This window comes from Porites lutea, chromosome 2 (assembly GCF_958299795.1).
Source record: "Porites lutea chromosome 2, jaPorLute2.1, whole genome shotgun sequence".
Taxonomy (NCBI): Eukaryota; Metazoa; Cnidaria; class Anthozoa; order Scleractinia; family Poritidae; genus Porites; species Porites lutea.
Window position 1 is genome coordinate 32,948,304 of NC_133202.1, and position 27,275 is coordinate 32,975,578.

The 27,275-nt window shown below is 40.7% G+C and overlaps 2 protein-coding genes across 2 annotated transcripts in view; both read right to left on the reverse strand.

Annotated features, from left to right (window-relative positions):
* Positions 1–9,910: 9,910 nt before the first annotated feature.
* LOC140926082 (uncharacterized) overlaps positions 9,911–27,275 on the reverse strand; it is a 48,328-nt gene continuing 30,963 nt past the window's right edge. The window contains exons 3-7 of the mRNA XM_073375880.1: positions 11,891–12,031; positions 11,546–11,677; positions 11,186–11,392; positions 10,656–10,729; positions 9,911–10,313 (exon numbers count right to left, since the gene is read on the reverse strand). Coding sequence (XP_073231981.1) covers positions 9,915–10,313; positions 10,656–10,729; positions 11,186–11,392; positions 11,546–11,677; positions 11,891–12,031 — 953 coding nt within the window. The 3' untranslated portion in view covers positions 9,911–9,914. The remainder of the gene's footprint in view (positions 10,314–10,655; positions 10,730–11,185; positions 11,393–11,545; positions 11,678–11,890; positions 12,032–27,275) is intronic.
* LOC140928203 (uncharacterized) lies at positions 20,903–25,625 on the reverse strand. Its single transcript, XM_073377916.1, has 6 exons — positions 25,348–25,625; positions 24,492–24,881; positions 22,838–22,917; positions 22,319–22,450; positions 21,925–22,131; positions 20,903–21,439 (listed from the first exon to the last, which is right to left on the reverse strand). Exons 1-6 carry the CDS (start codon positions 25,623–25,625, stop codon positions 20,958–20,960), a joined length of 1,569 nt encoding a protein of 522 aa, XP_073234017.1. The 3' UTR covers positions 20,903–20,957.

Consider the following 27,275-nt stretch of genomic DNA (forward strand, 5'->3'; position numbering starts at 1 on the left):
GACTTTGCCGATCTGTTCATGTTTAATTTAAGCTTAAACGAGTGTGTTCACTCTAACACAACTAGGTTCCTTGCTTTTAGAGGATATCCCATTTCAGGTTTCCGTCTCTCCCCGGTGCCTTATCACCTTTAGGAAGTTATGGATCTGGGACAAGATATCTTATTAGAGTTACAGCGTTTGCGTTTAGGGAAAGATAGAGAAGTCAGTCTCAGACACATGTACAAAAACATTCCCTTCTTGGTGTACCCCTCGGACGGATCTTCACTGATCCACCAGCCTTCCTCTCTTAGGTTCATTTTTCTCCCCGCCAACTTTATTTGTCTCCCTTTGTCGTACCCAGCATCCTGCGTCAAAATAGCCCTGATATAAATATAAATAAAAAGTGGATGAAGGCCCTAACATTCTGCCGCTGCCGACAGGAACTGTAACAGCGTGTGCGTTACAGGTGCATTGTACTTAATACTTTTGAAGATGATTATTAAAAAAAGTCTGACGAAAGAATTGAGATTTGATCGTGTAATTACTTTTCTGATTCACTTCCATACTTAAGTTAGGCTATCTGTCTGTCGTTCTGTCTGTCGGTCAGGCAGTCACTCAGGCAGTCAACAGTCTGTCTGTCTGTCTGTCTGTCTGGAATTAAAGAAACTTGTCTCCGTGCTGTAATAAAGTGTGTGATTGTCTGTTTTTCTATCTGTCTGCGATGTAGACTACTGTGACGTTGTTTGGGTCAATTTAGATCAGGCTCTTGCCACTAAAATCGTGCTGCACGCATAACAATCTTACGGGTAACAATGTGCGTTCAGCGGAAATAAGGAAACAAATTATTAAAACTGGACGTGATTACAGTGGGTCTGTTTTCAAGAGCAATCTCTATGATCACGATGCGCCTTGTGCTGTGTACTTTGTCAAGTCACGTGACTCAAGGGTGATGATCCCAGCACAGAATGACTGTCCATCTTGATGGACCGAGGAGTATTATGGGTACCTGATGACTGCATATTACTATCATGCGACCCAAGAGGATTACGTCTGTGATGACAAAGACCAAGAGTATGTTCTTGACACTGAGCAATTAGGACCAGAATGGCGCCTCGCTGTACCACGTGGAAGGGAATTGTGGCTCTCTTTCATGTCTTCCCTGTGTTCAGCATCGAGAGCTGACATGCGCTGTTTGCACCAGGTGAGAATGAGCTTTCCAGTAGGCTAGCGACATTCAAAAAAACTCTACAGACTGATATTAAGCATCAAACGTATCATGTGAGAAATTATTTTTGTTGAAGGCCGGACTCTGTGCTGTAACGTTTGTTTTAGGTTTTTAATTGGTTTTTTTGCACAGAAACTAACAAAAGCACAAAAATTTTAAATCAAAGATAGCAAATTTTTTGCTGTTCTTCTTTTTGAAAAAAAAGGAGACTTTTTTGGTCCCTAAACGAGAACATTATTTACCGCAGTGGAACCTTTCCCTATAGACACCTTCGTGAGTGCCCCTTACGGATTTCCAAATTTAAAGAATCCCCACCACATATGCCGTACAAACAGTCGTATTAGTCACAAAGATAACAAAATTCATACAATCTCTTTTTCTATAATAAAGGCACCACTCTAATAAGGATAGTTCTAATGGTCTCAAAGATATCATTTTTCAAACAGTCCCTTAAGCTATTTCTAAAAACAGTCACCTTTGTTACGCAAGGTGGTCAGCTAGTTTGATCCGCCCCTTTGGTTTTCGTATTAAGGATCGACTTTTGACTGCAGGTATTTTGTGGTACATGTAATTACAGAATGCATTGTTTGCGAAAAGATCTGTTATAACTTATGAGAATCCAGTTTTATGTACTCAAGCTGTTTAGGCCATGTAAGACCATGTTAAGGCAGTTAAAGACAGCGGGGGGGGGGGGGGGGGGAGGACCGGAAGGGTAAAAGTGCGAAAGGGAAAAGGGAAGGGAGCCTCACTCTTTCTCCCCAATTCGAGGGTCTCAACGGGGTGGTAGCTTCGACGGTTGACGGTTAAATTTTAGAGCTTTCGATGGATATTAAGTGGAAATTAGAATTTATGTATATACAGTGGAACCTCGATATAAGGAAGGGCCAGGGGACTGGCAAAATTTGATCGCTATAAAACGGGTTTCTTTATGCCGAGGTTATTTTCCATTAGTAAAATCCAACCTAGGGGTCTATTATCAATGCTGCGTTCTGATTGGTTGAGCTACTACTAGGCTATATGTTATAACCCACTAGTAGCGAAAAGCGCGGGCTTTTTGGCCGCAAAAAAGGATTAAAGTGTAGTTTTAACTAGCTAATTTTTTTTATTCTCGATATTTTTTACCAACCAGTTGGATTTTACTAAAACAATTATTCCTCTCGCCCTCATGGCTTCGACCTCATCGGCTATTGACTCAGATCCCATTGGGGCTCGAGGAATAATTATTAATTACTATTACAGGGGTAAAGAAAATCGTTCGTTATACGGAGGACTTTGTTATACAGAGGTTCGTTATATCGAGGTTTCACTGTATTTATTTCTGTATAAATCAATAGTAACTTTTGGGTCTTGGAGGTTTTCTTGGCCTTTCGCTTTTACGATTTGGAAATATTTTCAACTATAAGCAAACTGTAAAGTCTTGTAATGTCTATCTACAGAGTGTGTTTTTGACAACATGGGAATTTTTTCAGATATATAAGAACGTTGTAAAGTCTTGTAATGTCTAGAGAGTGTGTTTTTCAGACATGCAAAACTGGCCAGCTCAGAGATTCTTCAGGAGTCCAAAGCTACAGACCTTAAAGATCGGTTGATGGTAGAATATAACTTTTTTTGACGGTTGAAGTTTAACTTTTGGGCCGTTTGACTGCTGACGCTAATAATCCCATTGGGACCCTCCAATTCCCCTCCCTTTTCCCTTAAATTCCTCCCAATCCACTACCCCTTTCGACGCCTGCTACTACGCAGACTACCAGTACACATAATTGTCACAGAATGTGTCTGTCAATTTAATGAGCTAGTCTCACTGTTAGTTCTTACTGTCAACAACAGGTACCTAGATTCTAGATCAAAAATGAAATGTCGTTTTCAAGCCGGGGGGTGGGGGGGGGGGGGGGGGTACTCCCATATATGGGCCAGTATGTGCCGCCGTAAAGGGTATGGTTTTCAAGCAGTTTACTCTAGGATAGGGTATATAAATCAGAGCGTTTGGGTCTAGAATAGGGTATCATTCTTCAGGAAACTGATCAGTTGGTTGAAGATTTTATCTAGACAAGGGAAACAGCTACTCTAGGATTGGGGCGATTTGGGGAGTTTACTCTACTGTAGGGTAGCAAAATTCAGCTGAAATAGCTCTGGTATAGGCTGGGGGTTCCAGGGTCCCAGCTGCACATCCCCACCCAGAAATTCCCAAAGTACCCCCCCCCCCCGGGGTTTTAAGCGACTTCAAATTAAGTAGCCTTATTGGGTAATTGTGTTGTTCTGTATATTTCCATCACCACTAACAACAAAACTATCCTAATTTTTAGTACATTTCTACAGTTTTTTAAAAAATCTGATGCTCATGGGCTCTTGAGGCATGTTGACCTCAATTGTTAGTAAAATCGCTACCAACTCAGAACTCTGAATAACTTGTACTTCCTACTGATTAACTTTCAAAGTCCAGATTCCCCAGCCAATACACTAAGCTATAACCTGCCAGGAGCCGAGTAATCGACTCCTGCACCTGCCCTATTTTCCGAAAATACAAGACGTTTTTGGCTGTTCTGTTCTGTTCTCCATGAAGAGGCGCTACATACCACATCCGGCCAGTAAGACTGTCCTATACAGGGAACTACGTCCTGAGGAATTTCCGCAATCCCAACTGAGGAGCAAAAATGGTAATAAAAATGAAGCAGATTGTCTCCATTCATGGTTTAGGAATGAGAACTGATCTATAACAAGAGAGAATAATTTATTTACCACATAGTCAAGGGCCTTGGGACACTGATAAACGGCAGCAGAAAATTTTCGTGTTCCCAAAATTGCAAAATCACCTTCCCAGTTTTGAATTTGTCCATTAAAGGCTTCATAACAACGTATTCGGCATAACTGCTATAAGTCATTTAGTCAGAAACTAGGAGAAGGAAATGACTCCTATGTCAATACAGTAGGAACATCCCGTAAACGACCACCCAAAATACAAAGACTGAGTGGTCGCTCACAAGAATCGAACCAGAGGGGGGTCTCTTCCGAGAAGAGTAGGCCTTTCCTGACTGTGCTCGGCAACTTTTGAGCAACTTTTTGTGGTTCTAGCAACCTCGAGCAAATTTTGAGCAAAATATAGGTTTAAAGCACATATCAAGTACAAAAAAGTCATCGATTTCATAGAAAACTTCAATGTTTAATTTTTTTTTTTTTTTTTTTTAAAGAAATTTAGGTGACAACTTTTGAATTTTAGGTGGCCACTTTTGGATTTTTGGCAATTTTCTAGCAACTTTTGGCATTCCAGTGACCAATTTTCTAGAATTTAACGAGCACAATAGGGAAAGGCCTAGAGAAGGGGTCCAAATACATCTACTTGATGGAAGATACTAATTGCATGCAATATCTAAGTTACGCCTTGTGTAGTTCCATGTTGTCACTAAAGTTCTTCGTATAGCAGCAAACAAAGAGATCAGAGAATGCGTCAAGTGGTCGCTAACAAGAGGTTAAAAACAATGAAAAATCATTAACCATCAGGCCCAAAAAGTGGTCGCTGTCACGGTCACTTACAGGAGGTGGTCGTTCACTGGGGGTTCCAACTGTAACGCTTTGACTGGGAAAATTTTGGTGTTTTGGATTGGCGGTCGCTTATGGGAGGTGGTCGCTGACGAGAGGTGGTCGCACATGGAGGGTCAACTGTATAACATTGGCCCTGAAAAAAAAATCTTATCTTTGTCCGACAAATAACAGGCCAGAGCCCCGATTTTAAGTACTAGGCGACTTTGAAAGACGCGTGCTTCACATATTTGTGGCGGATTAGAATGCCGGCTTGGTCAGAGGCCCTTTGTTTAAAACATGGCGGGATACTCGCAGCTTAAGGCAAGCATGTGCCTTGTAGCTGTCAACATAATGCTTTTTAATTACATTCTGTCATAATTAACAAAACCCGATCCATGTTTGATTGAAAGTAATTGTACAAATCTGGTACCAGACAAACCGCTTTTAAAAAACAAAACAACAAAACTAGTTTATGGTTATTTCTCATTAATTTCACCTATCAAAACAAATATTTACTTTTATCAGTTTTCCCGTTTCTTTCAAAACATCCTTCATTTCCGGGCGTTTCACTGTAGTCAATGAAAGACACGTTTTATCGGTCTTCTTTTACGCGAGAATATCAAAATTTCCACCTTTCAAAACGCGATGAACCAAAGCTCGCGGGGTACCAAAGCGCCAAAGGCGCACGATGCAGTCCTGGTGTTGTGTGAGCACCCGTTAAGAATAGTGAACGGCAAAACTATCAAGTTTTGGTACAGCGAGAGGCAGCTAGTTTCTGTACCCAAAGGTTAGTGCATGGACAGGCTATCGAGAGAAAATAAAAGGGATGCTTGCCCAATGGATAGTAGGCCTAACTACGCAAATAAATGTCTCATTGCATCCTTGTCTGCGAGGTTAGTACTAAATTTACTCTCTAGAATACATTACACAACTCAATCAGCAACACTTTGCAAGTAGAATTGGCGATCAGTGTGGGCAATTTATATTTCTAAGGGACGTCCGTCGCAGAAAGGCTTAACGCGCGGGGGTTTTGAGTCAATGACTGACATAAGAATTTCCTCACAATCGACTAAGTTAGAGTGCGATAATGTGTGCGTGAACTTTGCATACAACTGGCAATAAGCTGAAGAAACCGGAAGCTGAACACCATGAATAAGTTACTAAATTACATCGCTCAGGTTTTTTTTCTTTTTTTTCAAGTACCGGAGGGGTTTTTTGTGCATTCTGTTGCGCAGTTTGGCAGTGATATACCGAGCATCAGACAGGTAACGCGCCGAAGCCAAAATTTCACTCTTCTTCTACCAAACAGTTTTCCTGCAATGGTCTTAGACTGGTCCCGTTGCCAAAACCTTGCACGAGCAAGATACGGTAATCGAGAGTCGAAAATCGAGAATCGATATTGTACTCGGAACAAGAAAAGGTCGCCGTCCAAGGAACAACTGATGCAATGCAAGAGCTTCAAGCTGCTGAGAATCGCCAATTCTGGATTACAAGCAGTGAAGGAACTCCTGAGAAGCGTCCAAATTATGAAGGAACTTTGGAGGCCAGTCAGCCACGGTGATTGTCGCACCACGCATAAAGTAGAATAAATTTGTTAGCCTGGTCTTGTCTTTGCCACAAATCAAGTAAAACTATAAAGAAGGTACCACTATGAACTCTGGAAAATGAAAATTCAATAATACTATGGTTGACGACTGACAGTTTAAAAGAGAGACTATCTTCACCTCAGAATCTTGGGCGCGCCGCCTGTAAGCTCTGAGGGAGAGGGAAGCCCCATAATTTGGCCTATTTCAAAAAAAATGACACTACAAAAATAACCTACAATTATGATTTCAAAAGGGAGACTACCATCACCTCAGAAACTTGGGCGCGCCGCCTGTAAGTTCTGAGGGAGAGGGTAGCCCCATAATTTGGCCTATTTCAGAAACAAATGACAATACAAAAATAACCTACAATAATAATTTGGATAAATGATCAACATTTTAAAAGAGAGACTACCTTCACCTCAGAATCTTGGGCGCGCCGCCTGTAAGCTCTGAGGGAGAGGGTAGCCCCATAATTAATTTGGCCTATTTCAAAAATAAATGACACTACAAAAATCACCTACAATAATAATTTGGATAAATGACCGACATTTTAAAAGAGGGACTACCATCACCTCAGAATCTTGGGCGCGCCGCCTGTAAGCTCTGAGGGAGAGGGTAGCCTCATAATTTGGCCTATTTCGAAACAAATGACAGTACAAAGATGACCTACGATAATAATTTGGATAATAACCGACATTTCAAAAGAAAGACTACCATCACCTCAGAATCTTGGGCGCGCCGCCTGTAAGCTCTGAGGGAGAGGGTAGCCCCATAATTTGGCCTATTTCGAAACAAATGACAGTACAAAGATGACCTACAATAATAATTTGGATAATGACCGACATTTCAAAAGAGAGACTACCATCACCTCAGAATCTTGGGCGCGCCGCCTGTAAGCTCTGAGGGAGAGGGTAGCCCCATAATTTGGCCTATTTCGAAACAAATGACAGTACAAAGATGACCTACAATAATAATTTGGATAATGACCGACATTTCAAAAGAAAGACTACCATCACCTCAGAATCTTGGGCGCGCCGCCTGTAAGCTCTGAGGGAGAGGGAAGCCCCATAATTTGGCCTATTTCAGAAACAAATGACAATTCAAAAATAACCTACAATAATAATTTGGATAAATGATCAACATTTCAAAAGAGAGACTACCATCACCTCAGAATCTTGGGCGCGCCGCCTGTGAGCTCTGAGGGAGAGGGAAGCCCCATAATTTGGCCTATTTCAGAAACAAATGACAATACAAAAATAACCTACAATAATAATTTGGATAAATGATCAACATTTCAAAAGAGAGACTACCATCACCTCAGAATCTTGGGCGCGCCGCCTGTGAGCTCTGAGGGAGAGGGAAGCTCCATAATTTGGCCTATTTCAGGAACAAATGACACTACAAAAATCACCTACAAAAATTATTTGGATTATGATCGACATTTCAAAAGAGAGACTACCTTCACCTCAGAATCTTGGGCGCGCCGCCTGTAAGCTCTGAGGGAGAGGGTAGCCCTATAATTTGGCCTATTAAGTAAAAAACAAGTAATAATACAAAATAACATAATATAAAAATAACCTGTAATAATAATTTTTGGATTATGTTTGACATTTCAAGGAGGCTAAAATGACTGATATAGAAACCATACAGTATCTGTGACGTTGATTATACAGATCGCCCAAGCGAACACGAAGATGTTGAAGTGGAAGCTAGAATATCTGGAGTAATCCAGCGTCTTGGGCTCCTACCAGCGAATAAGATTTTGGCGGGATTTCGACAGTGCTTGGCGGGCTTTTTGGAGAGTGATTTGTCACTGGAGGCACATCGACGCTTACATCGTCTTAAGCCAGAGAAAAAAGACTTGAATCCTTCGCCGTTTGATAAAAAAGGTCGTCCATTGAATCAGATAATCGGTCTTGCTGTTCCTCAAGGAGATGTGAAGTAGAGCTCGAGCTCTCGCATTCGTTTACACTGGTGACTATAAAATGTGCATTGTTGACGGCTTTTCTCAAACGTTCAAATAGAGAAGATTTAAAAATTTCTTTGGTCAGGGTCTTTTCCACGCAGAGTTCCTTCCAAACCGGAGAAAGATGTGCCAGCAGAGAGTGTATTCCTACTTGTGGCTCCACAGTAAAAACTTGATACGCCGACTCGCCGTTTTCGCTTCGAAGGTCACCAATGTTGACACGGCATACTACTCTTGAAAGAAGTTAAATAAGCCATCCCAGAACTATTTTCTTAAAAGAAAGCACTTGAAAACGCACTGAAAGCGTATCAAGCCTGTTTGAATCCAAATGCGGCGAGAAAACTGTAGTTATCAATTGCGAAGCCAGCCGCGAAGATCGACTTCGACCGTGAAATGAATTTATAATCCCAAATAGTCTGATCAAATTTCGCGTTTCTTTGAGATGTCTGGTTCATTTAATCAGAAGTACAAAGTTCCTTGACAGGTAATGTGTCCGGCGCTCTCCAAAGGTGTCTGGAGGAATGCTTAAAACTAATTACGAAAGTAACGCTTGTCTGTTATTGGAAACCGATCTGCGGTGGTTGCTGTGGAGATTAGGCCTCCTCCTGCGCGCACTAAAATCGGGGCTCTGGCCTGTTATGGGGTGACCTAACAGCTGTAGTGATTATTTTCCTGCATTTTTGTTAATGGTGACGTAGAATCCTCAAACTTGGGAGGTACATACTGCCCCTGAAAACTGCAGTCGAGCCACCTTAAATGAACTATAAGTTCTATGCTTTGGCCGGTATACGGACTTCAGTCTTCCTTCTCTTTTGAACGCGTTATCGCTTGAAGAAATTCTTGAATGAAGAACAAGGTTTGTGACAGGATAACCGGAGACTTAAACTTATACTTAAACACATGTACAAAACACATTCCTGAGACAACAGCTGAGTGGCCTCTGTCGGACCTATCTTCGCCCTTTGAATCGCCTGGAAACAAGAACAGTAACAAAGATTCATCAGCTCTCCTCTCCTCTTCTCTCTTCTCATTTCCTCCACGGTGTACTTTAGGCAAACAACTTTTTTTCTTATTCTGTTTTTGCTATGTTACAAGAAGCATGTCCACTAAAGATACTTGTTTTGTAGTCACGTGTAAGAACAAAGCTATATGTGGGGTAATTTCTCTATTGTGCATATTATTTTCTATCAGTGGCATGGCACGATCATTGTCCAGGGCCTGGGCGAGTACTCAAATAGTCTAGATCGAGAAAATAAAAAATAACTGATGGAAATTTCTCAGCTTTTGCAAAGCCTAAATTTCATTTCTACCTTTGAGATACATTTTGAAAAATTACCTTCAAACCTTTCAGATCATGACAGCTTTCAGCCTACGCAGCAGATGTCAGAGTTTTTGAGCCAGAGGAGATCAGAAATATTAAGGAAGCATGCGCGCACGAGGGAAGAAAAGGAGGGGTGGAGTCCTCTGTAAAACCAACCAAAAACCCCTAACTGACGCCTGCCAGACAGCCTAGACAGCTTTTATAGTAGTGATACAAACTAACTCAAGATCGATCATTTTCTTCTCCAGTTTTATTTTTTAATTTAAGCCATGATTACAAGCTGATCCTCTGAGATTGACGAGAGATGTTTTATTACTTGGTTCAAACAGCGCATGTCAGCTCTCGATGCAGAACATATGGAGGACACGGAAGTGAGCCACAGCCCCCTTCCACGAAGTATAGCAAGGCACCATCCTTGTTCCCATTAGTCCCCGCAACATACTCTGGGTCTTTGTCAACGCAGACGAAGTCTTTTTGGTTCCCGTGGTTGTAATATGCGGTCATCAGGTACCCATGATACTCCTGGGTCCATCCAGATGGACAGTCATTCCGTGCAGGCATCATCAGCAATGAAACACGTGATTTGACATAGCAGACAACGCAAGGCGCCTCATGGTCATGGAGATTTCGTCTGAAAGGATACCCACTGTAGGAACCAACCTCATATTCAGCACCGTACACATATCCTGAGAGCTGATTGCCGTCGTTATACCTGTCGTACTTTGGATTGTGTGGAAGAAAAGATAGTTTACTCCACCACCTTGGTGATTGTACCCTTCACCTCCCATTAAACCTGAGGATAACAAACTACAAGTTTACAAAGGTGCATCACTCTCCTATAAAGTGTACGCACAACAAATTTCACTTTCTTAGTGACTGACAGCACAATAGAGCAAACTGTTGTTACGACAAACTGGATTTATTGCACTCGAACTGTAACGTTAATAAATCTCTGAGATAAAAGGTAATTGCTAAAACTCTTATCATCTGTTTGCAGTGACCACCACCTTGGTGATGGTGAGCGTTACCTCCCATCAAACCTGAGGATGTTAAACTACATACTTTAACAGTCTTATAGGGAAACATCACTCCACCCTCAAATGACCTCACCACAAATTTCCCCTTAGTCTTGGTGACTGTCAGCACCGAAGAACAAAATATCGTCATAACAAACTGCATATCACATGTGGGTCCAAGTTGTCCAAAACAAATTATTGACTGCATTTACTGCACTCGAACTTTCACACTAATAAACCTCTATCAGATAAAAGGTAATTATTATTGAAACTTCTCTTCAATTTGCGATCAATAAATAAATAAATGTTCAAGATGTCACAAACTTATCGGGCATTTGGAGTGAAAGAGGGGAAGATTTGCACCTTTATAAAAAAGACTAGAAAGTAACAAATTATAGACATTTTATTATCTCAGCTGTAAAAGGTCCAGTTTTTCCAGTGAAATGCTGTTTCTGCAAACTTAAAATGTCACAGTAATGGTCTCTGTCACTAACTTTAAGGGAAAAAAAAGGAAATAACTTAGCACTGCTTTATTACACCAGTGTTGATTTACATAAAGTGTCTGTGTTGACGAACCTTTGTAAACTAGCTCAGCTCCTCTTGGACAAGTGGTCCTTCCCCAGCGAACATATTTCACTCCAGACTTCCCAGCTCCTTCCTTTCCCTTTTCGCCTTTGGTTCCTTGAGGCCCTTTCAAGCCAGGACTTCCAGCAGAACCTCTCTCTCCTTTAGGACCAGGAGGGCCTGGAAAAGGTCTGTTAACGCCCGGCTTACCAGCATCTCCTTTGAGTGGTAAGAAGTGCAACGTTGAAATTTTTTTGGAAAATGTCAAGTAAAGCAAATATAGCTCGATCTCGATAGACACTATGAAGACAACATTTCTTTTTTGCTCATTTTCTCTCTGTTAAAGAAGCAAAGTTAATTAGAGTAGAATACCTTTTGCCCCAGATTTGCCAGGTGGACCTTCCTTACCAGGAGGCCCAGCTTTCCCAGGAGACCCAACACCAGGTACTCCGGGGTTTCCTGGTATTCCTGGTTTTCCAGGTAATCCATCGCGGCCGTCACGTCCTGTAATGAAAGAAAATCCAAAGTTAATTTATTTACCACTCTCTCCTTTGGGACCAGGAGGGCCTGAAAACGTCCTGTTAACGCCCGGCTTACCAGCATCTCCTGTGAGAGGACAGAAATACACGGTTGAAGGATTCTTCCAGAAAAAGTACCAAATCAGTTTGTGCTCAGTTTCTCGCTGTTAAAGAAGGAAAAATTATCAAAGTTGAGTACCTTTTGCCCCAGATTTTCCAGGTGGACCGTCCTTACCAGGACGCCCAGCTTTCCCAGGAGACCCAACACCAGGCAATCCGGGGCTGCCTGGTAATCCTGGTGGACCTGTGGGACCATCCTTTCCATCGCGGCCGTCCCGCCCTGTAATGAATCAAAATTTGAAGTGAAGTTATTTACATGCGTGGAATAACTAAAGCAAGATAGTATTGAATCAAGTCTCAAGGAAATGATCATATCCCAGTTACCATTTTACGCTTTAAGGCCCTCAAAGAAAAGACTAGAAAGAATCCCGATTTTTTACGTTACATGTGAATTACAATACCTCGAGTTATGTAGGAATAGCGCTTTTGAACCATCAATTTGCTGGCAAAAAAATCCGACCGGTTTGTTAGCGCTCCGAGCCTGAAAGCAAAGAAGAAAGAAATATGACCTAACTTTCACTGAGTTGCTACAGCTGTACTTGGCTTTAATATGGCCTCCTAGCTTAGTAGCACCTCAAGAGCTTGCAGTCGCAAGCTATGACGATTCTACGCACAGAGCAATTTTTCATTACTAATTGGCCGGTATGGGCGGTCATAAAAGGCTAACTGTTAACATCATTTCGACAGAAAACTTTGGGGAAGCAGCGTTTTAGTTTAATTTTTTTTCTTCCCTAGCTTGTATTTCACCTTCGTCTTTATAAATTCACTACAATACTTATTGACTACATCCATTCATTCTCGAGTCTATTTTGCCAAAAATTAAGACACACTGACCTTCACGCACAAGTCTAACAACAGCAAAATAGCCATACCATTAAGAACCCATCCTCATGTCCGAGCTATTCTTTAATAACAGAAACTGACTGAAATCTAATACTGAGGTTAGGGAGCGTCTTTAAACTTATGATTATAATCTGATTTCATTTACAAATGTAACTCGCCTTTCTTCCACAGCCTTCAATCGCTTTTCAATGTCTGATTTCTGACCGGGAGTTGTGTTTGAAATTGCCCTCTTTGCTCTAGTGCCCAATGCAGAAGACACCGTTGCAGAGATGTTAGCAGTAGAGGCTTGTTTGCCTTCTCGACGCAGTTCCTCCAACGTAGAAATACGACGATCCATCTGAAGAATGACAACCACCAAAGCAGCGCACGTCGCAGCTAACACAACGCTCACAAGCAAGTGTGGGGACACTAGGTCAGACAAGCATTTCCCTTTAGGTTTCTTCTCAGATCGACCGTGATTCATCTCAAGACTTCCAAATTAAATCACCGTTTTCGCACGATAGGTAATTCTTCTGGTTGAGGGAACGAGGACTGTTCTGTAATTAATTTATCTACTACGATATCAAGAGCCTTGGGACACCGATAATTACTAGCAGAAAATTTTCGTGTTCGCAAAATTGCAAATTACCTTCCCTGTTTTACATTTTGTCCTTTGAAGGCTTCATAATAACGCTGTCAACGTCGACCTATTTTAATTCTTAACGCTTAGCCAAACTCGAGGTCGGGAAAGGAATAAAGTGTGCATTTTAGCAAATTTCAATTAACTAGCGTACGAGTTAGAATTAAAAACATCAAGACCCTCTGTCTTATAGGAAGTACTGTGTTATTGACGATTTCACCCCTTTCGTTTGCATACATTTAGACATCAAACAAATTTCATGACATTTGTTTGCCAATTTAATCTTTATAACATTGGGTCCTGAATAAATTTCGGTATCCACTCGACTGGAACAATTAATACAATAATCAAGCAGGGAAAGGAGAAACCTAGTGAAAAAATGCCGACACAAAGTGACTGCTGCACTACAAATAAGATCATCAGAAATGTAACTACATCAATTAAATACGATTTTTTTAAAAATGAAGGTCGCCTTCTTCGTTCTCTATATATAAATGACTACCAGGATAAAATTAAACGAACCAGAAATTATTCGCACGTTACTTCGCCGTATAAGTAGCCATCAAATCCTGCAAGCGCACTATGAAGGTATGTAAGCAGTTAGTAGTTGTAACTTGTTACAATGTACAACTGTAGTTACATTTGGCACAGCACTTTAACACTGCCAACTGAAATAAGAGAGGTCTTCAAACGGAGTTTGTTCGTAGTTCTTGGATCTGGGGCGCGGGGGTGACTTTGCCGATCTGTCCATGTTTAAGCTTAAACGAGTGTATTCACTCAAACACAACTAGGTTCCTTGCTTTTAGAGGATATCCCATTTCAGTTTTCCATCTCTTCCCGATGCATTATCACCTTTAGGAAGTTATGGATCTGGGACAAGGTATCTCACTAGAGTTACAGCGTGTGCGTCTAGGGAAAGATAGAGAAGTCAGTCTCAGACGCAAGTACAAAAACATTCCCTTGGTGGACCCCCTCGGACGGATCTTCACTGATCTACAAGCCTTCCTCTCTTAGGATCATTTTTCTCCTCGCCACTTTTGTTTTTCTCCCTTTGTCGTACCCAGCATCCTGTGTCAAAATAGCCCTGATATAAAATATAAATAAAAATTGGATGAAGGCCCTAACATTCTGCCTCTGCCGACAGTAACTGTAACAGCGTGTGCGTTACAGGTACATTATACTTAATACTTCTGAAGATGACTATTAAAAAAGTCTGACGAAAGAATTGAGATTTGATCGTGTAATTACTTTTCTGATTCACCTCCATACTTAAGTTAGTCTGTCTGTCTGTCTGTCGGTCAGACAGTCACTCAGGCAGTCAGTCAGTCAGTCTGTCTGTCTGTCTGTCTGGAATTAAAGAAACTTGGCTCCGTGCTGAAATAAAGCGTGTGATTGTCTGTTTTTCTATCTGTCTGCGATGTCGACTACTGTGACGTTGTTTGGGTCAATTTAGATCAGGCTCTTGCCACTAAAATCCAGAAATTGCAAAATCGTGCTGCACGCATAACAATCTTACAGGTTACAATTTGCATTCAGCGGAATTAAGGAAACAAATTATCAAAACTGGACGTGATTACAGTGGGTCTGTTTTCAAGAGCAATCTCTATGATCACGATGCGCCTTGTGCTGTGTGCTTTGTCATGTCACGTGGCTCAACGCTGATGATCCCAGCACAGAATGACTGTCCATCTGGATGGACCGAGGAGTATTATGGGTACCTGATGACTGCATATTACTATCATGCGAACCAAAAGGATTACCTCTGTGTTGACAAAGACCAAGAGTATATTCATGACACTGAGTAATTCGGACCAGAATGGCGCCTTGCTGTACCACGTGGAAGGGAATTGTGGCTCTCTTCCATGTCTTCCCTATGTTCAGCATCGAGAGCTGACATGCCCTGTTTGCACCAGGTGAGAATAAGCTTTCCAGTAGGCTAGTGACATTCAAAAAACTCTACAGACTGATATTAAGCATCAAACGTATCATGTGAGAAATTATTTTTGTTGAAGGCTGGACTCTGTGGTGTAACGTTTGTTTTAACTTTTTAATTGGTTTTTTGCAAAAAAACTAACCAGAGCACAAAAATTTTGAAACAAAGATAGCAACTTTTTTGCTGTCTTCTTTTTGAAAAAAAAGAGACTTTTTTTGGTCCCTAAACGAGAACATTATTTACTGCAGTCGAACCTTTCCCTATAGACACCTCCGTAATACAGACACTGCCCCTTACGGATTTCCAAATTCAAAGAATCCCCACCACATCTGCAATACGAACTTACAGTCGTATTAGTCACAAAAATAACAAAATTCATACAATCTCTTTCTCTATGATAAAGGCACCACTCTAATAAGGATAGTTCTAATGGTCTCAAAGACACCATTCTTCAAACAGTCCCTAAAGCTATTTCTAAAACCAGTTACCTTCGTTGCGCAAGGTGGTAAGCTAGTTTGATCCGCCCCTTTGGTTTTCGTATTAAGGATTGCGTTTTGACTGCAGTTATTTTGTGGTACATGTAATTACAGAATGCATTGTTTGCGAAAAGACCTGTTATAACTTATGAGAATCCAGTTTTATGTACTTAAGCTGTTTAGACCATGTAAGACCATGTTAAGACAGTTAAAGACAGGGGAGGAGGAGGGCCGAAAGAGGAAACGTGCGAAAGGGAAAAGGGAAGGGAGCCTCACTCTTTCTCCCCAATTCGAGGGTCTCAACGGGGTGGTAGCTTCGACGGTTGACGGTTAAATTTTAGAGCTTTTGACGGTTATTAAGTGGAAATTTAGTCCAAGAATTTAAGTATATACAGTGGAACCTCGATATAACGAAGGGCATGGGAACTGGCAAAATTTGATCGCTATAAAACGGGGTTTCGTTATATCGAGGTTATTTTCCATTAGTAAAACCCAACGAGTGGTGATCAATGCTGCGTTCTGATTGGTTGAGCTATTACTAGGCTATATCTTATAGCCCACTAGTAGCGAAAAGCGCGGGCTTTTTGGCGGCAAAAAAGGATTAAAGTCTAGTTCAGCCCAAAAAGAATTTTTGACCTTGAAGGAAACACAACAGAACACGGATCAAAGAAACACCTACGCTATTGGTCTCTTTTGCAGCCAATGGCAAGTTAGTATTTTCGATCCTAGCCACCAGTATTTAAACAGTCTGCTTCGCTCTCTGTACCTAAGACTTTACCATAGTAGCAACTGACGAGGAACGCTATAGTTCCGAAACTGCAGTCTTGCTTAAGAATCCATAGCAGTCGCACAGACGACTGTTTAGCAAAAACTTAAGAAAATACCTACGAAGGAACAACAAAACATCGCGCTCTAGTTCAAAGACTCACTTATGTTAAGAAAAACTAAATGGACTGTGTGAGCGCTAAGAGAAATATCTTGACTGACGCACGGCATGTTTCTCCTAACTTGGTGTAGCTTTAGTTTTTAAGCTACAGTGTACAACTCATATCTGAAGATCGCACTATCCGTGGAAATTCAAAATCCTGCAAACCACACTATAGAGCTGGGCCCAGAGTCATATTGACATGGCAGGAAATAATCACATTCACGGACAAAGAAACTTGCATGCATGCATGTAGTTATTCAGATACAGTCATTTCGGAGAAAACCAAAAAAAACTAAAATCTTTATTCAGCCGTAATAAACAGAGGTCAAAGGATATAAAACACTTTACAACTGCATCTGAAATCAAATCCTATCAGGGACACCTACCGAAGCATAAACCACAGGAAATGATTACTCAGTATGCATGTAACAAACCTGCTTCATGACCTCTAAATATAAGGTTTAGTGCGGCAAAAACAAGATTTACTCAGTCAAAGTTTAGAATGCTACACCTCTTGCACTGTGTAGTGCTAGTAACCTTCGTGCGAGAGAAAAACGAAAGAGAACCACTGTTCAAGCAGACTCTCAAGGTCACGTTTCACATTATCACGAGCTTATGAGTCGTGTTTAGCCTGTCAACGCCTATTTCTTACAGGAATAATTATTAATTACTATTACAGGGGTAAAGAAAATCGTTCGTTATACGGAGGACTTCGTTATACAGAGGTTCGTTATATCGAGGTTTCACTGTATTTATTTCTGTATAAATCAATAGTAACTTTTGGGTCTTGAAGGTTTTCTTGGCCTTTCGCTTTTACGATTTGGAAATATTTTCAACTATAAGCAAACTGTAAAGTCTTGTAATGTCTATCTACAGAGTGTGTTTTTGACAACATGGGAATTTTTTCAGATATATAAGAAAGTTGTAAAGTCTTGTAATGTCTAGAGAGTGTATTTTTTTGACACATGCCAAACTGGCCAGCTCAGAGATTCTTCAGGAGTCCAAAGCTACAGACCTTAAAGATCGGTTGATGCTAGAATATAACTTTTTTTGACGGTTGAAGTTTAACTTTTGGGCCGTTTGACTGCTGACGCTAATCATCCCATTGGGACCCTCCAATTCCCCTCCCTTTTCCCTTAAATTCCTTCCAATCCCCTACCCCTTTCGACGCCTGCTACTACGCAGACTACCAGTACTCACAATTGTCACAGAATGTGTCTGTCAATTTAATGAGCTAGTCTCACTGTTAGTTCCTCTTGCTGTCAACAACAGGTACCTAGATTCTAGATCAAAAATGAAATGTCGTTTTCAAGCCCGGGGGGAGGGGGGTACTGCCATATATGGGCTATATAGGTATGTGCCGCTGTAAAGGGTATGGTTTTCAAGCAGTTTACTCTAGGATAGGGTATATAAATCAGAGCTTTTGGGTCAGAATAGGGTATCATTCTTCAGGAAACCGATCAGTTGGTTGAAGATTTTATCTAGACAAGGGAAACAGCTACTCTAGGATTGGGGCGATTTGGGGAGTTTACTCTAGTATAGGGTAGCAAAATTCAGCTGAACTAGCTCTGGTATAGGCTGAGGGTTCCAGGGTCCCAGCTGCGCATCCCCACTCAGAAATTCCCCCCCCCCCCCCCCAGGGGTTTTAAGCGACTTCAAATTAAGTAGCCTTATTGGGTAATTGTGTTGTTCTGTATATTTCCATCACCACTAGCAACAAAACAAGATCAAAGTATTATTGAGAAATTGCGTTACCACAGTCGTCAGGTCCTTGTGTTTTGGATTTCACGATGTGGCTTTTTTGATATCCTTTCTTAACTATCCTAATTTTTGTACATTTCTACAGTTTTCTAAAAAATCTGATGCTTATGGGCTCTTGAGGCATGTTGACCTCAATTGTTAGTAAAATCGCTACCAACTCAGAACTCTGAATAACTTGTACTTCCTACTGATTAACTTTCAAAGTCCAGATTCCCCAGCCAATACACTAAGCTATAACCTGCCAGGAGCCGAGTAATCGACTCCTGAACCTGCTCTAGTTTCCGAAAATACAAGACGTTTTTGGCTGTTCTGTTCTGTTCTCCATGAAGAGGCGCTACATACCACACCTGGCCAGTAAGAATGTCCTATACAGGAAACTACGTCCTGAGGAATTTTTGCCAACCCCAACTGAGGAGCAAAAATGGTAATAAAAATGAAGCAGATTGTCTCCATTCATGGTTTAGAAATGAGAACTGATCTATAACAAGAGAGAATAGTTTATCTACTACATAGTCAAGGGCCTTGGGACACTGATAAACGGCAGCAGAAAATTTTCGTGTTCGCACAATTGCACAATGACCTTTCCAGTTTTGAATTTGTCCATTAAAGGCTTCATAACAACGTATTCGGCATAACTGCTATAAGCCATTTAGTCAGAAACTAGGAGAAGGAAATGACTCCTATGTCAATACAGTAGGAACCTCCCGTAAGCGACCACCCAAAATGCAAAGACTGAGTGGTCGCTTACAAGAATCGAACCAGAGGGGATCTTCCGAGAAGAGTAGGCCTTTCCCGATTGTGCTCGGCAACTTTTGAGCAACTTTTTGCGGTTCTAGCAACCGCGAGCAAATTTTGAGCAAAATATAGGTTTCAAGCACATATCAAGTACGAAAAAGTCATCGATTTCATAGAAAACTTCAATTTTTTTATTTTTTATTTTTAAAATCTATTGTAAATTTATTTTTATTTTTTAACTTTTTTTGATTTTTTTTTAAATTTTTTTAAACTTTTTTTTGTTGATCGATGTTAGTAATTATTGTGAAGAACGAAAAATGAAGCTTTTAATTAACGTTAATATAAAAATATCAAGAAATTTAGAGGGCAACTTTTGAAATTTATAAGGTAGCAACGTTTTGGATTTTTGGCAATTTTTTAGCAACTTTTTGGCATTCCAGTGACCAACTTTCCAGCATTTTACGAGCACAATAGGGAAAGGCCTAGAGAAGAGGTCCAGATACATCCACTTTATGAAAGATACTTATTGTATGCAATATCTAAGTTACGCCTTGTGTAGTTCCATGTTGTCACTTAAGTTCTTGGTATATTCTTAGCAGCAAAGTGTACACAGCGAACAAAGAGATCAGAGAATGCGTCAAGTGGTCGCTAACAAGAGGTTAAAAACAATGGAAAATCATTAACCATCAGGCCCAAAAGGTGGTCGCGGTCGCTTACAGAAGGTGGTCGTTCACTGGAGGTTCCAACTGTGACGCTTTGACTGGGAAAATTTTGGTGTTTTGAATTGGCGGTCACTTATGGGTGGTGTTCGCTTACGAGAGATGGTCGCACATGGAGGGTCAACTGTATAACATTGACCCTGAAAAATTTTATCTTTGTCTCCCTAACAGCTGTAGTGATTATTTTCCTGCATTTTTGTTAATGGTGACGTAGAGTCCTCAAACTTGGGAGGTACATACTGCCCCTGAAAACTGCAGTCGAGCCACCTTAAATGAACTAGGTTCCATGCTTTGGGGGTTATACGGATTTCAGTCTTTCTTCTCTTTTGAAAGTGTTATCGCCTTTAGGAATTCTTGAATAAAGAACAAGGTTTGTGACAGGATAACCGAAGACTTAAACTTATACTTAAACACATGTACAAAACACATTCCTGAGACAACAGCTGAGTGGCCTCTGTCGGACCTATCTTCGCCCTTTGAATCGCCTGGAAACAAGAACAGTAACAAAGATTCATCAGCTCTCCTCTCCTCTTCTCTCTTCTCATTTCCTCCACGGTGTACTTTAGGCAAACAACTTTTTTTCTTATTCTGTTTTTGCTATGTTGCAAGAAGCATGTCCACTAAAGATACTTGTTTTGTAGTCACGTGTAAGAACAAAGCTATATATGGGGTAATTTCTCTATTGTGCATATTATTTTCTATCAGTGGCATAGCACGATCATTGTCCAGGGCCTGGGCGAGTACTCAAATAGTCTAGATCGAGAAAATAAAAAATAACTGATGGAAATTTCTCAGCTTTTGCAAAGCCTAAATTTCATTTCTACCTTTGAGATACATTCAAACCTTTCAGATCATGACAGCTTTCAGCCTGCGCAGCAGATGTCAGAGTTTTTGAGCCAGAGGAGATCAGAAATATTAAGGAAGCATGCGCGCACGGGGGAAGAAAAGGAGGGGTGGAGTCCTCTATAAAATCAACCAAAAACCCCTAACTAACGCCTGCCAGACAGCCTAGACAGCTTTTATAGAAGTGATACAAACTGACTCAAGATCGATCATTTTCTTCTCCAGTTTTATTTTTTGATTTAAGCCATGATTACAAGCTGATTCTCTGAGATTGACGAGAGATGTTTTATTACTTGGTGCAAACAGCACATGTCAGCTCTCGATGCACAACATATGGAGGGCACGGAAGTGAGCTACAGCCCCCTTCCACGAAGTATAGCAAGCCACCATCCTTGTCTCCACTGGTCCCTGGAATATACTCTGGGTCTTTGTCAACACAGACGAAGTCTTTTTGGTTCGGGTGGTTGTACTTTTCAGTCATCAGGTACCCATGATACTCCTCGGTCCATCCAGTAGGACAGTCATTCCGTGCGGGCATCATCAGCATTGAACCACGTGACTTGACGAAGCAGACAACACAAGGCGCCTCGTGATCATGAAGATTTCGTCTGAAAGGATACCCACTGTAGGAGCTGACCTCATATTCAACACCGTACACATATCCTGAGTACTGATTGCCGTCGTTATACCTGTCGTACTTTGGATTGTGTGGAAGACAAAGATAGTTTACTCCACCGCCTTGGTGACCGTACCATTCACCTCCCATTAAACCTGAGGATGACAAACAACAAGTTTGCAAAGGTACATCACTCTCCTATAAAGTGAACGCACAACAAATTTCACTTTCTTAGTAATTGACAGTACAATAGGGCAAACTAGTGTTACAACAAACTTGATTTACTGCACTACAACTGAAATACTAATAAATCTCTGAGATAAAAGGTAATTGCTGAATCTCTAGCTTGTGATCGGTTTGCAATGACTCAAAATAAACAATGAATTAATAATAAATTAAGTAAATAAGTAAATGTTCAATATGTCGAAAAGTCCTCCGTTTGCCAAGTATTTAAAGTGCAAACTGTAAACTTAAAACAGAGAAGGTCCCTATAACTATCCTTGTGAAAAAGATACTGACTGGAGACCTTTGAAATTTGATCTTGACAATAACTTAAATCTACTTTATTACATCAGTTTCTAAAACCCTTTAGTAGTAGCTAGAATGCAGTCTCAGTTAACAGGTGTCTGTGATGACCTACCTTTGTAAACTAGCTCAGCACCTCCTGGACCAGTGGTCCTTCCCCAACGGACATATTTCACTCCAGACTTCCCAGCTCCTTCCTTTCCCTTTTCACCTTTGGGTCCTTGAGGCCCTTTCAACCCAGGACTTCCAGCAGAACCTCTCTCTCCTTTGGGACCGGGAGGGCCTGGAAAAGGTTTGTTAATACCCGGCTTACCAGCATCTCCTGTGAGTCAAGAAAAAAGGTTGAAGGATTTTAAAAGGTGTTTGGAAAATGTGTCCTATAGATGTTCTTCTAGGAAAAGTACTAAATATTTAACTTAATCTCGATAGACGCTGTGAAGATCACATTTCAGTTTGTGCTCAGTTTCTCGTTGTTATTTAAAGAAGCAAAATTAATCAAAGTTGAGTACCTTTTGCCCCAGGTTTGCCCCGTGGACCGTCCTTACCAGACGGCCCAGCTTTCCCAGGAGACCCAACACCAGGTACTCCAGGGTTGCCTGGTATTCCTGGTTTCCCAGGTAATCCATCGCGGCCGTCTCGTCCTGTAATAAAACAAAATTTTTAGTTAATAAATTATTTACTTGGAATAAATGCACATAGTATTGGACCGAGTTTCAAGGGCATCTTTCAAAAGCTAAATATTTTTCCATTTTCTATGTGTTTGAAATGACAAATCCAATCTTCCGAGTTAAGGCTAATTTTTTTTCTCATCTTAGTGTCCCAAGTCTGTGGGCCGGGGCAAACAAACCAATAAACAAACCAATCCTAGTTCTAGTGAACTCAACTTCATTTTTCCAGTCAAAAAATAAGCAAATCCAAGAGACCGTATCTTTCGACAAATCCCGGTTACCATTTTACGCAACAAGGCCCTCAAAGGAAAGACCAGAAAGAATCCCAACTTTTTGAACGATACACGTGAATCACAGTACCTCGAATTATGTAGGAAAAGAGCTTTTGGACCCTCAATTTGCTGGAAAAAAATTCCGACTTGTTAAATAGCGCTCCGACCCTGAAATTAAAAAAAAAAAACGGAGAAAGCATGATTAGGTAACTTAAACTGAGTTGTTGGGACGTGTTTCAGTTTCGTAGCAATTTTCGGGCACGGTGGTTAGTCTTTGCTCTTAGTAGTTTCTTATTGTGCGGTTATTATTTTTACATTTCTTTGAAGAGCTGTTTTTTGCGTCCTTATAAAACTGCTTGTCACATTCGCTCCATGCTAGAAAGGTACAGCTTCAACAGAGTTTCAAATAAGTCACAAAAAACTCTTTGCGTCCAAACACAAGAGTGCTTGCTCTTTCCGAGACTGCGATTTTTCGGTTTTCATGTCAATTTATTTATGCCTTCGCGTTTTTTGCTGATTTTTAGAGAACGACTTTGAGGTTACTATCAACAGGCCCTGCATGATGTCCGGAGAGCTAGCCGTCTGGCTGGGGCATGCATTGTGTTTCTCTTGTATAAATTTTTGTGACTTATTTTGCGAGCAAAGCTCCTTGTCAAAAAAGTTACAGACTGAAGTTAACTTGCATTAACGTGCACTGGTGAAGAGGTAGTATCCGCAAATCACTTTGAAATAAAAGTTTGAAAATCCAAACGACGTGCTTATTATCGTTGGTACTTCTTGCAGGATTAAAGTGTTCAGTAGCACCCCTAGAACTCGCCGATTCTAGCGCAGCGCTTTTATACTGTTCATTAAGAACTGTGGGCCGGGCTGTAGTGACGGGAAGGCTAAATTGCGGTTAACATTTTCTTGACTGAGAATTTTAGGGAACAAATGTTTTTTTCCATTCCTAACTTCCATTCCTAATGTTTTTTTCCATTCCTAACTTTTATTCCCCCTTGTTCGATGAAAGCGCTCCTAAATTGAACATCGATTTAGAATCTGTTCATATAAAAAAGGAAAGACACACTGATCCTTTACCCATAGCCGAGTGTAACGGTGCCAAGCAAAAATCGTCAAACTATTAAAATCGTCCACTACTGAGTGACCGTAAATGCTAGAATTAGCGCCGGCGGCAATTAATATTTAATTTTCTAAGGCGAGAGGGGGGCGCTTATTTGAAGAGAGGCGCTTATTTCGTTTATCAATTTTTGGCCTCAAAATGACATTATCTTTATTCTTACTTAACCCAAACTGTAACATATAAAAAAATCAAAAAACGTTATAGAAAATTTATTGTTGTGAAACTCGAAACCGTTACGTTCTCAAGACGTTTTCGAGTTGCCCGTCAAAGTGTATTGTGCTTCTTCAATAGAACAGTTCTAAGAATGATTTTGTCATCGTAATGTTTTGTATATATGAAAAGGAAAGCCGTACGACTTGAAGAACATTAATTTTGTACTATTACGAATGCCCCATTCATTGAAAGTACCGTATAAGTCTCGTGATACCGAGTACTGAACCTCGTTTTCTCTCGGGGGAGGGAAGGGAGGCTTATTCCAAATTTGAAGCCTTAGTGGGGGCGTTAAGAGAGCATTTACGGTATTCTGTAATAACAGAAACTGACTGAGATCTATTACAGAGATTATAATTATAATTAGATTAGAATTATAATTAGATCATAATTTTATTTTAATTTAACTCACCTTTCTTCCAGGAGGTTCAATCGCTTTTCAATGTCTGATTTCTGACCGGGAGTTGTGTTAGAAGTCCCCCTCTTTCCTCTAGCTGCCAATTCAGAAGAAACCGTAGCCGAATCGTTAACAGTAGAGGCTTTACTGCCTTCTCGACGCAGCTCTTCTAAAGTGTCGTTGAACGCAGAAACACGTCGATCCATCTGAAGAATGACAACCACCAAGGCAGCGCACGTCGCAGCCAACACAACGCACACAAGCAAGTGTGGTGACACTAGGTCAGACAAGCACTTGCCTTTGGGTTTCTTCTCAGATTTACTGTGATTCATCTCGATCAAGACTTCCAAAATCAAATCACCTTTTTTGCACGTAGGTAATTCTTCTGGTCGAGGGCCAGAAAGCCTGGTGAAAGATACGAATACAAAGTGACTGCTGCACAAGATGATCAACACTGTAAATATATGTCAAATATGACTATTATAAGTGAACATTGCCTTCTTAGTTGTCTATATTTGACTGCCAGGACAATTAAACGAACCAGAAATTATTCGCACGTTACCGTTCCGCGAAAGTAGCCATCAGATCCTGCAATTGCACAGTGTAGAAATGGTTCATAACAGTTTCATTCGGAGATGCTCTATTATCATTTTTTTCCCTGCTAGGTGCAAGCAGTTAGTAGCTTTAACTTGTTACAGTGTAGTTTCATTTGGCACAGCACTTTAACACTGCCAGTTAAAATGACAGAGATCTTCATCCGGAGTGTCGGTGTTCTTGTTCCGTAGTTCTTGGATCTTGGGCTCGGAGGCGACTTTGCCGATCAGTCCAAGTTCAAGCTTAAACGAGTGTGTTTACGCGAACACAGATATACTGAAATAACTTCCTTGCATATAGAGGACCCGATTTCAGTTTTTCATCTCTTGCGGATGCCTTATCACCTTTCGGAAGCCATGGAGTAATGACGTATGCGTCTGTAATAGAGAAATTCGACACATGTACAAAAACATTCCCTTGGTGGTCCCCCTCAGTCGTATCTTCATCCTCTGAGTCGCTTGAGTCTGAGTAACACTGATCCACCAGCCTTCCCCTCCTTGCTTCATTTTTTCTCCTCGCCACTTGTGGTCTTGCTTTGTCGTACCCATGCAGCATCCTTTGTCAAAATAGCCCTGACATAAAATATAAATCAAAAAGTGGATGAAGGCCCTAACATTCAGTACACTAACAGTGCAAAAGCGTGTGCATTAAAGATACATATGATTTTGAAGATGATTTTAAAGTCTGACCGTGGATGAATTGCGATTTTTGATTGTGTAATTACTTCTCTGATTCACTTGCATACTGAAGTTAGTCTGTCTGTCTGTAACTGAAGAAACTTCGAGTTGAAATAAAGTCCGTCTGTCTGTCTGTCTGTCTGTCTATCTATCCATCGGTCTGCTGTCTTTATCTGTCTATTTTTCTGTCTGTCTGTTTTTCTGTCTGTCTGTGATGCCGACAACTGTGATGTTCTTTGGAGCAATTTAGATCAGGGTCTTGCTACGAAACTCCAGTAATTGCAAAACTGAGCTGCAATAAGAAAAAATAGTGAAATAAAAAAAGAATTAGACTGGGAGGAGCTTGCAGTAAAGTTGCCATTTGGTGCTATGATATGATACAGTAAATCGAAATGTACCTAGTTACTTAAATTCTCAAGATCTTTTCTCAGATGCATGTGAGTCTAAGAAACACAGCATATAATGTGGCTGGATCATATTCCGAACTAACGGAGTATTATAAAGGTCTTTCTCATGCTGTGGAATTCATACTAACTGATGACAAAAAGGCACCCGAATCTAAAGCAATTTTTAAAAGAAAACTGGCCTGAATAGGCAAGCAAGCTGATGACTAGATTTTATCGTCTTTACATATTGTTTTAGAGTAATTCTACGGTATTAACCTCTGTTTCAATACGGCTTTCATGTAAAAGAAGTTTTGTAACTAAATGAAATTACCGTATTCAAATAAAAGTGGCGGAATAAATCAATCAATTAATCTGTTGGTTTGCTTTGATTTCATACATAAGTTCATCTTCGGTATTTTCTAAGGTAGGCACGTGCGTGCTCGCATATACAGGATACTATACCTCTGGGAATTTTAGCGATCCCAAATGAGGAGCCAAAATGGTAAGAAAAATGAAGCAAGTTGTCCCTATCTATTATTTATTACCTAGAATAGACAAGGGAACCGTTACCCCACCTCTAGCACACAGATAGGAACGAGGACTTTGAACAGTGGGTCACGTGACACCTCATGATACTTGAACATTTTGAAACAAATTTTGAAAATACTTGTTAACAATTATAGTCAATATGACTACCAGAACATATCGGATACAGTGTGGTATTCTACCCAGACGAAGGGTTTTTTTTTTTACTCAAAGAACGATTTATCTGTTGGGTAACACAAGCCCAACTGCTGGGGCCCATATCTGGAAAGTCCGGATAACTTTTCGGACCAAAAATAATCTGTAAAACCAAAATCTAATATCTAAAAAAATAAAAGCGGGCGGAGGGTCCTTAGCACACAAACCAGCTCATTATATTTTGTTTCGTTAACTGATAGTTTAAAAGATTATTTTTCAGCGGCATTGTTAACGGACAGAGACTTTGCTTGCCTTCACGACTCAGTTATTCCAAAGATTGGAACTGGACCATCAAAGCAGCGCACGTCGCAGCCAACACAACACACACAAAAATGACCAAGTGTAGATACACCAGGTCAGACAAACATTTACCTCTGGATTTCTTAACAGATTTGTCATTC

Coding starts and splice junctions, on each gene's coding strand:
- LOC140928203 (XM_073377916.1), bottom strand. CDS start 25,625: ATGCTGCATGGGTACGACAAAGCAAGACCACAAGTGGCGAGGAGAAAA. Junction 22,451..22,837: donor CTTTTCCTACATAATTCGAG/GTACTGTGATTC, acceptor GTTTTATTACAG/GACGAGACGGCCGCGATGGA. Junction 22,132..22,318: donor GGGCAAACCTGGGGCAAAAG/GTACTCAACTTT, acceptor CTTGACTCACAG/GAGATGCTGGTAAGCCGGGT.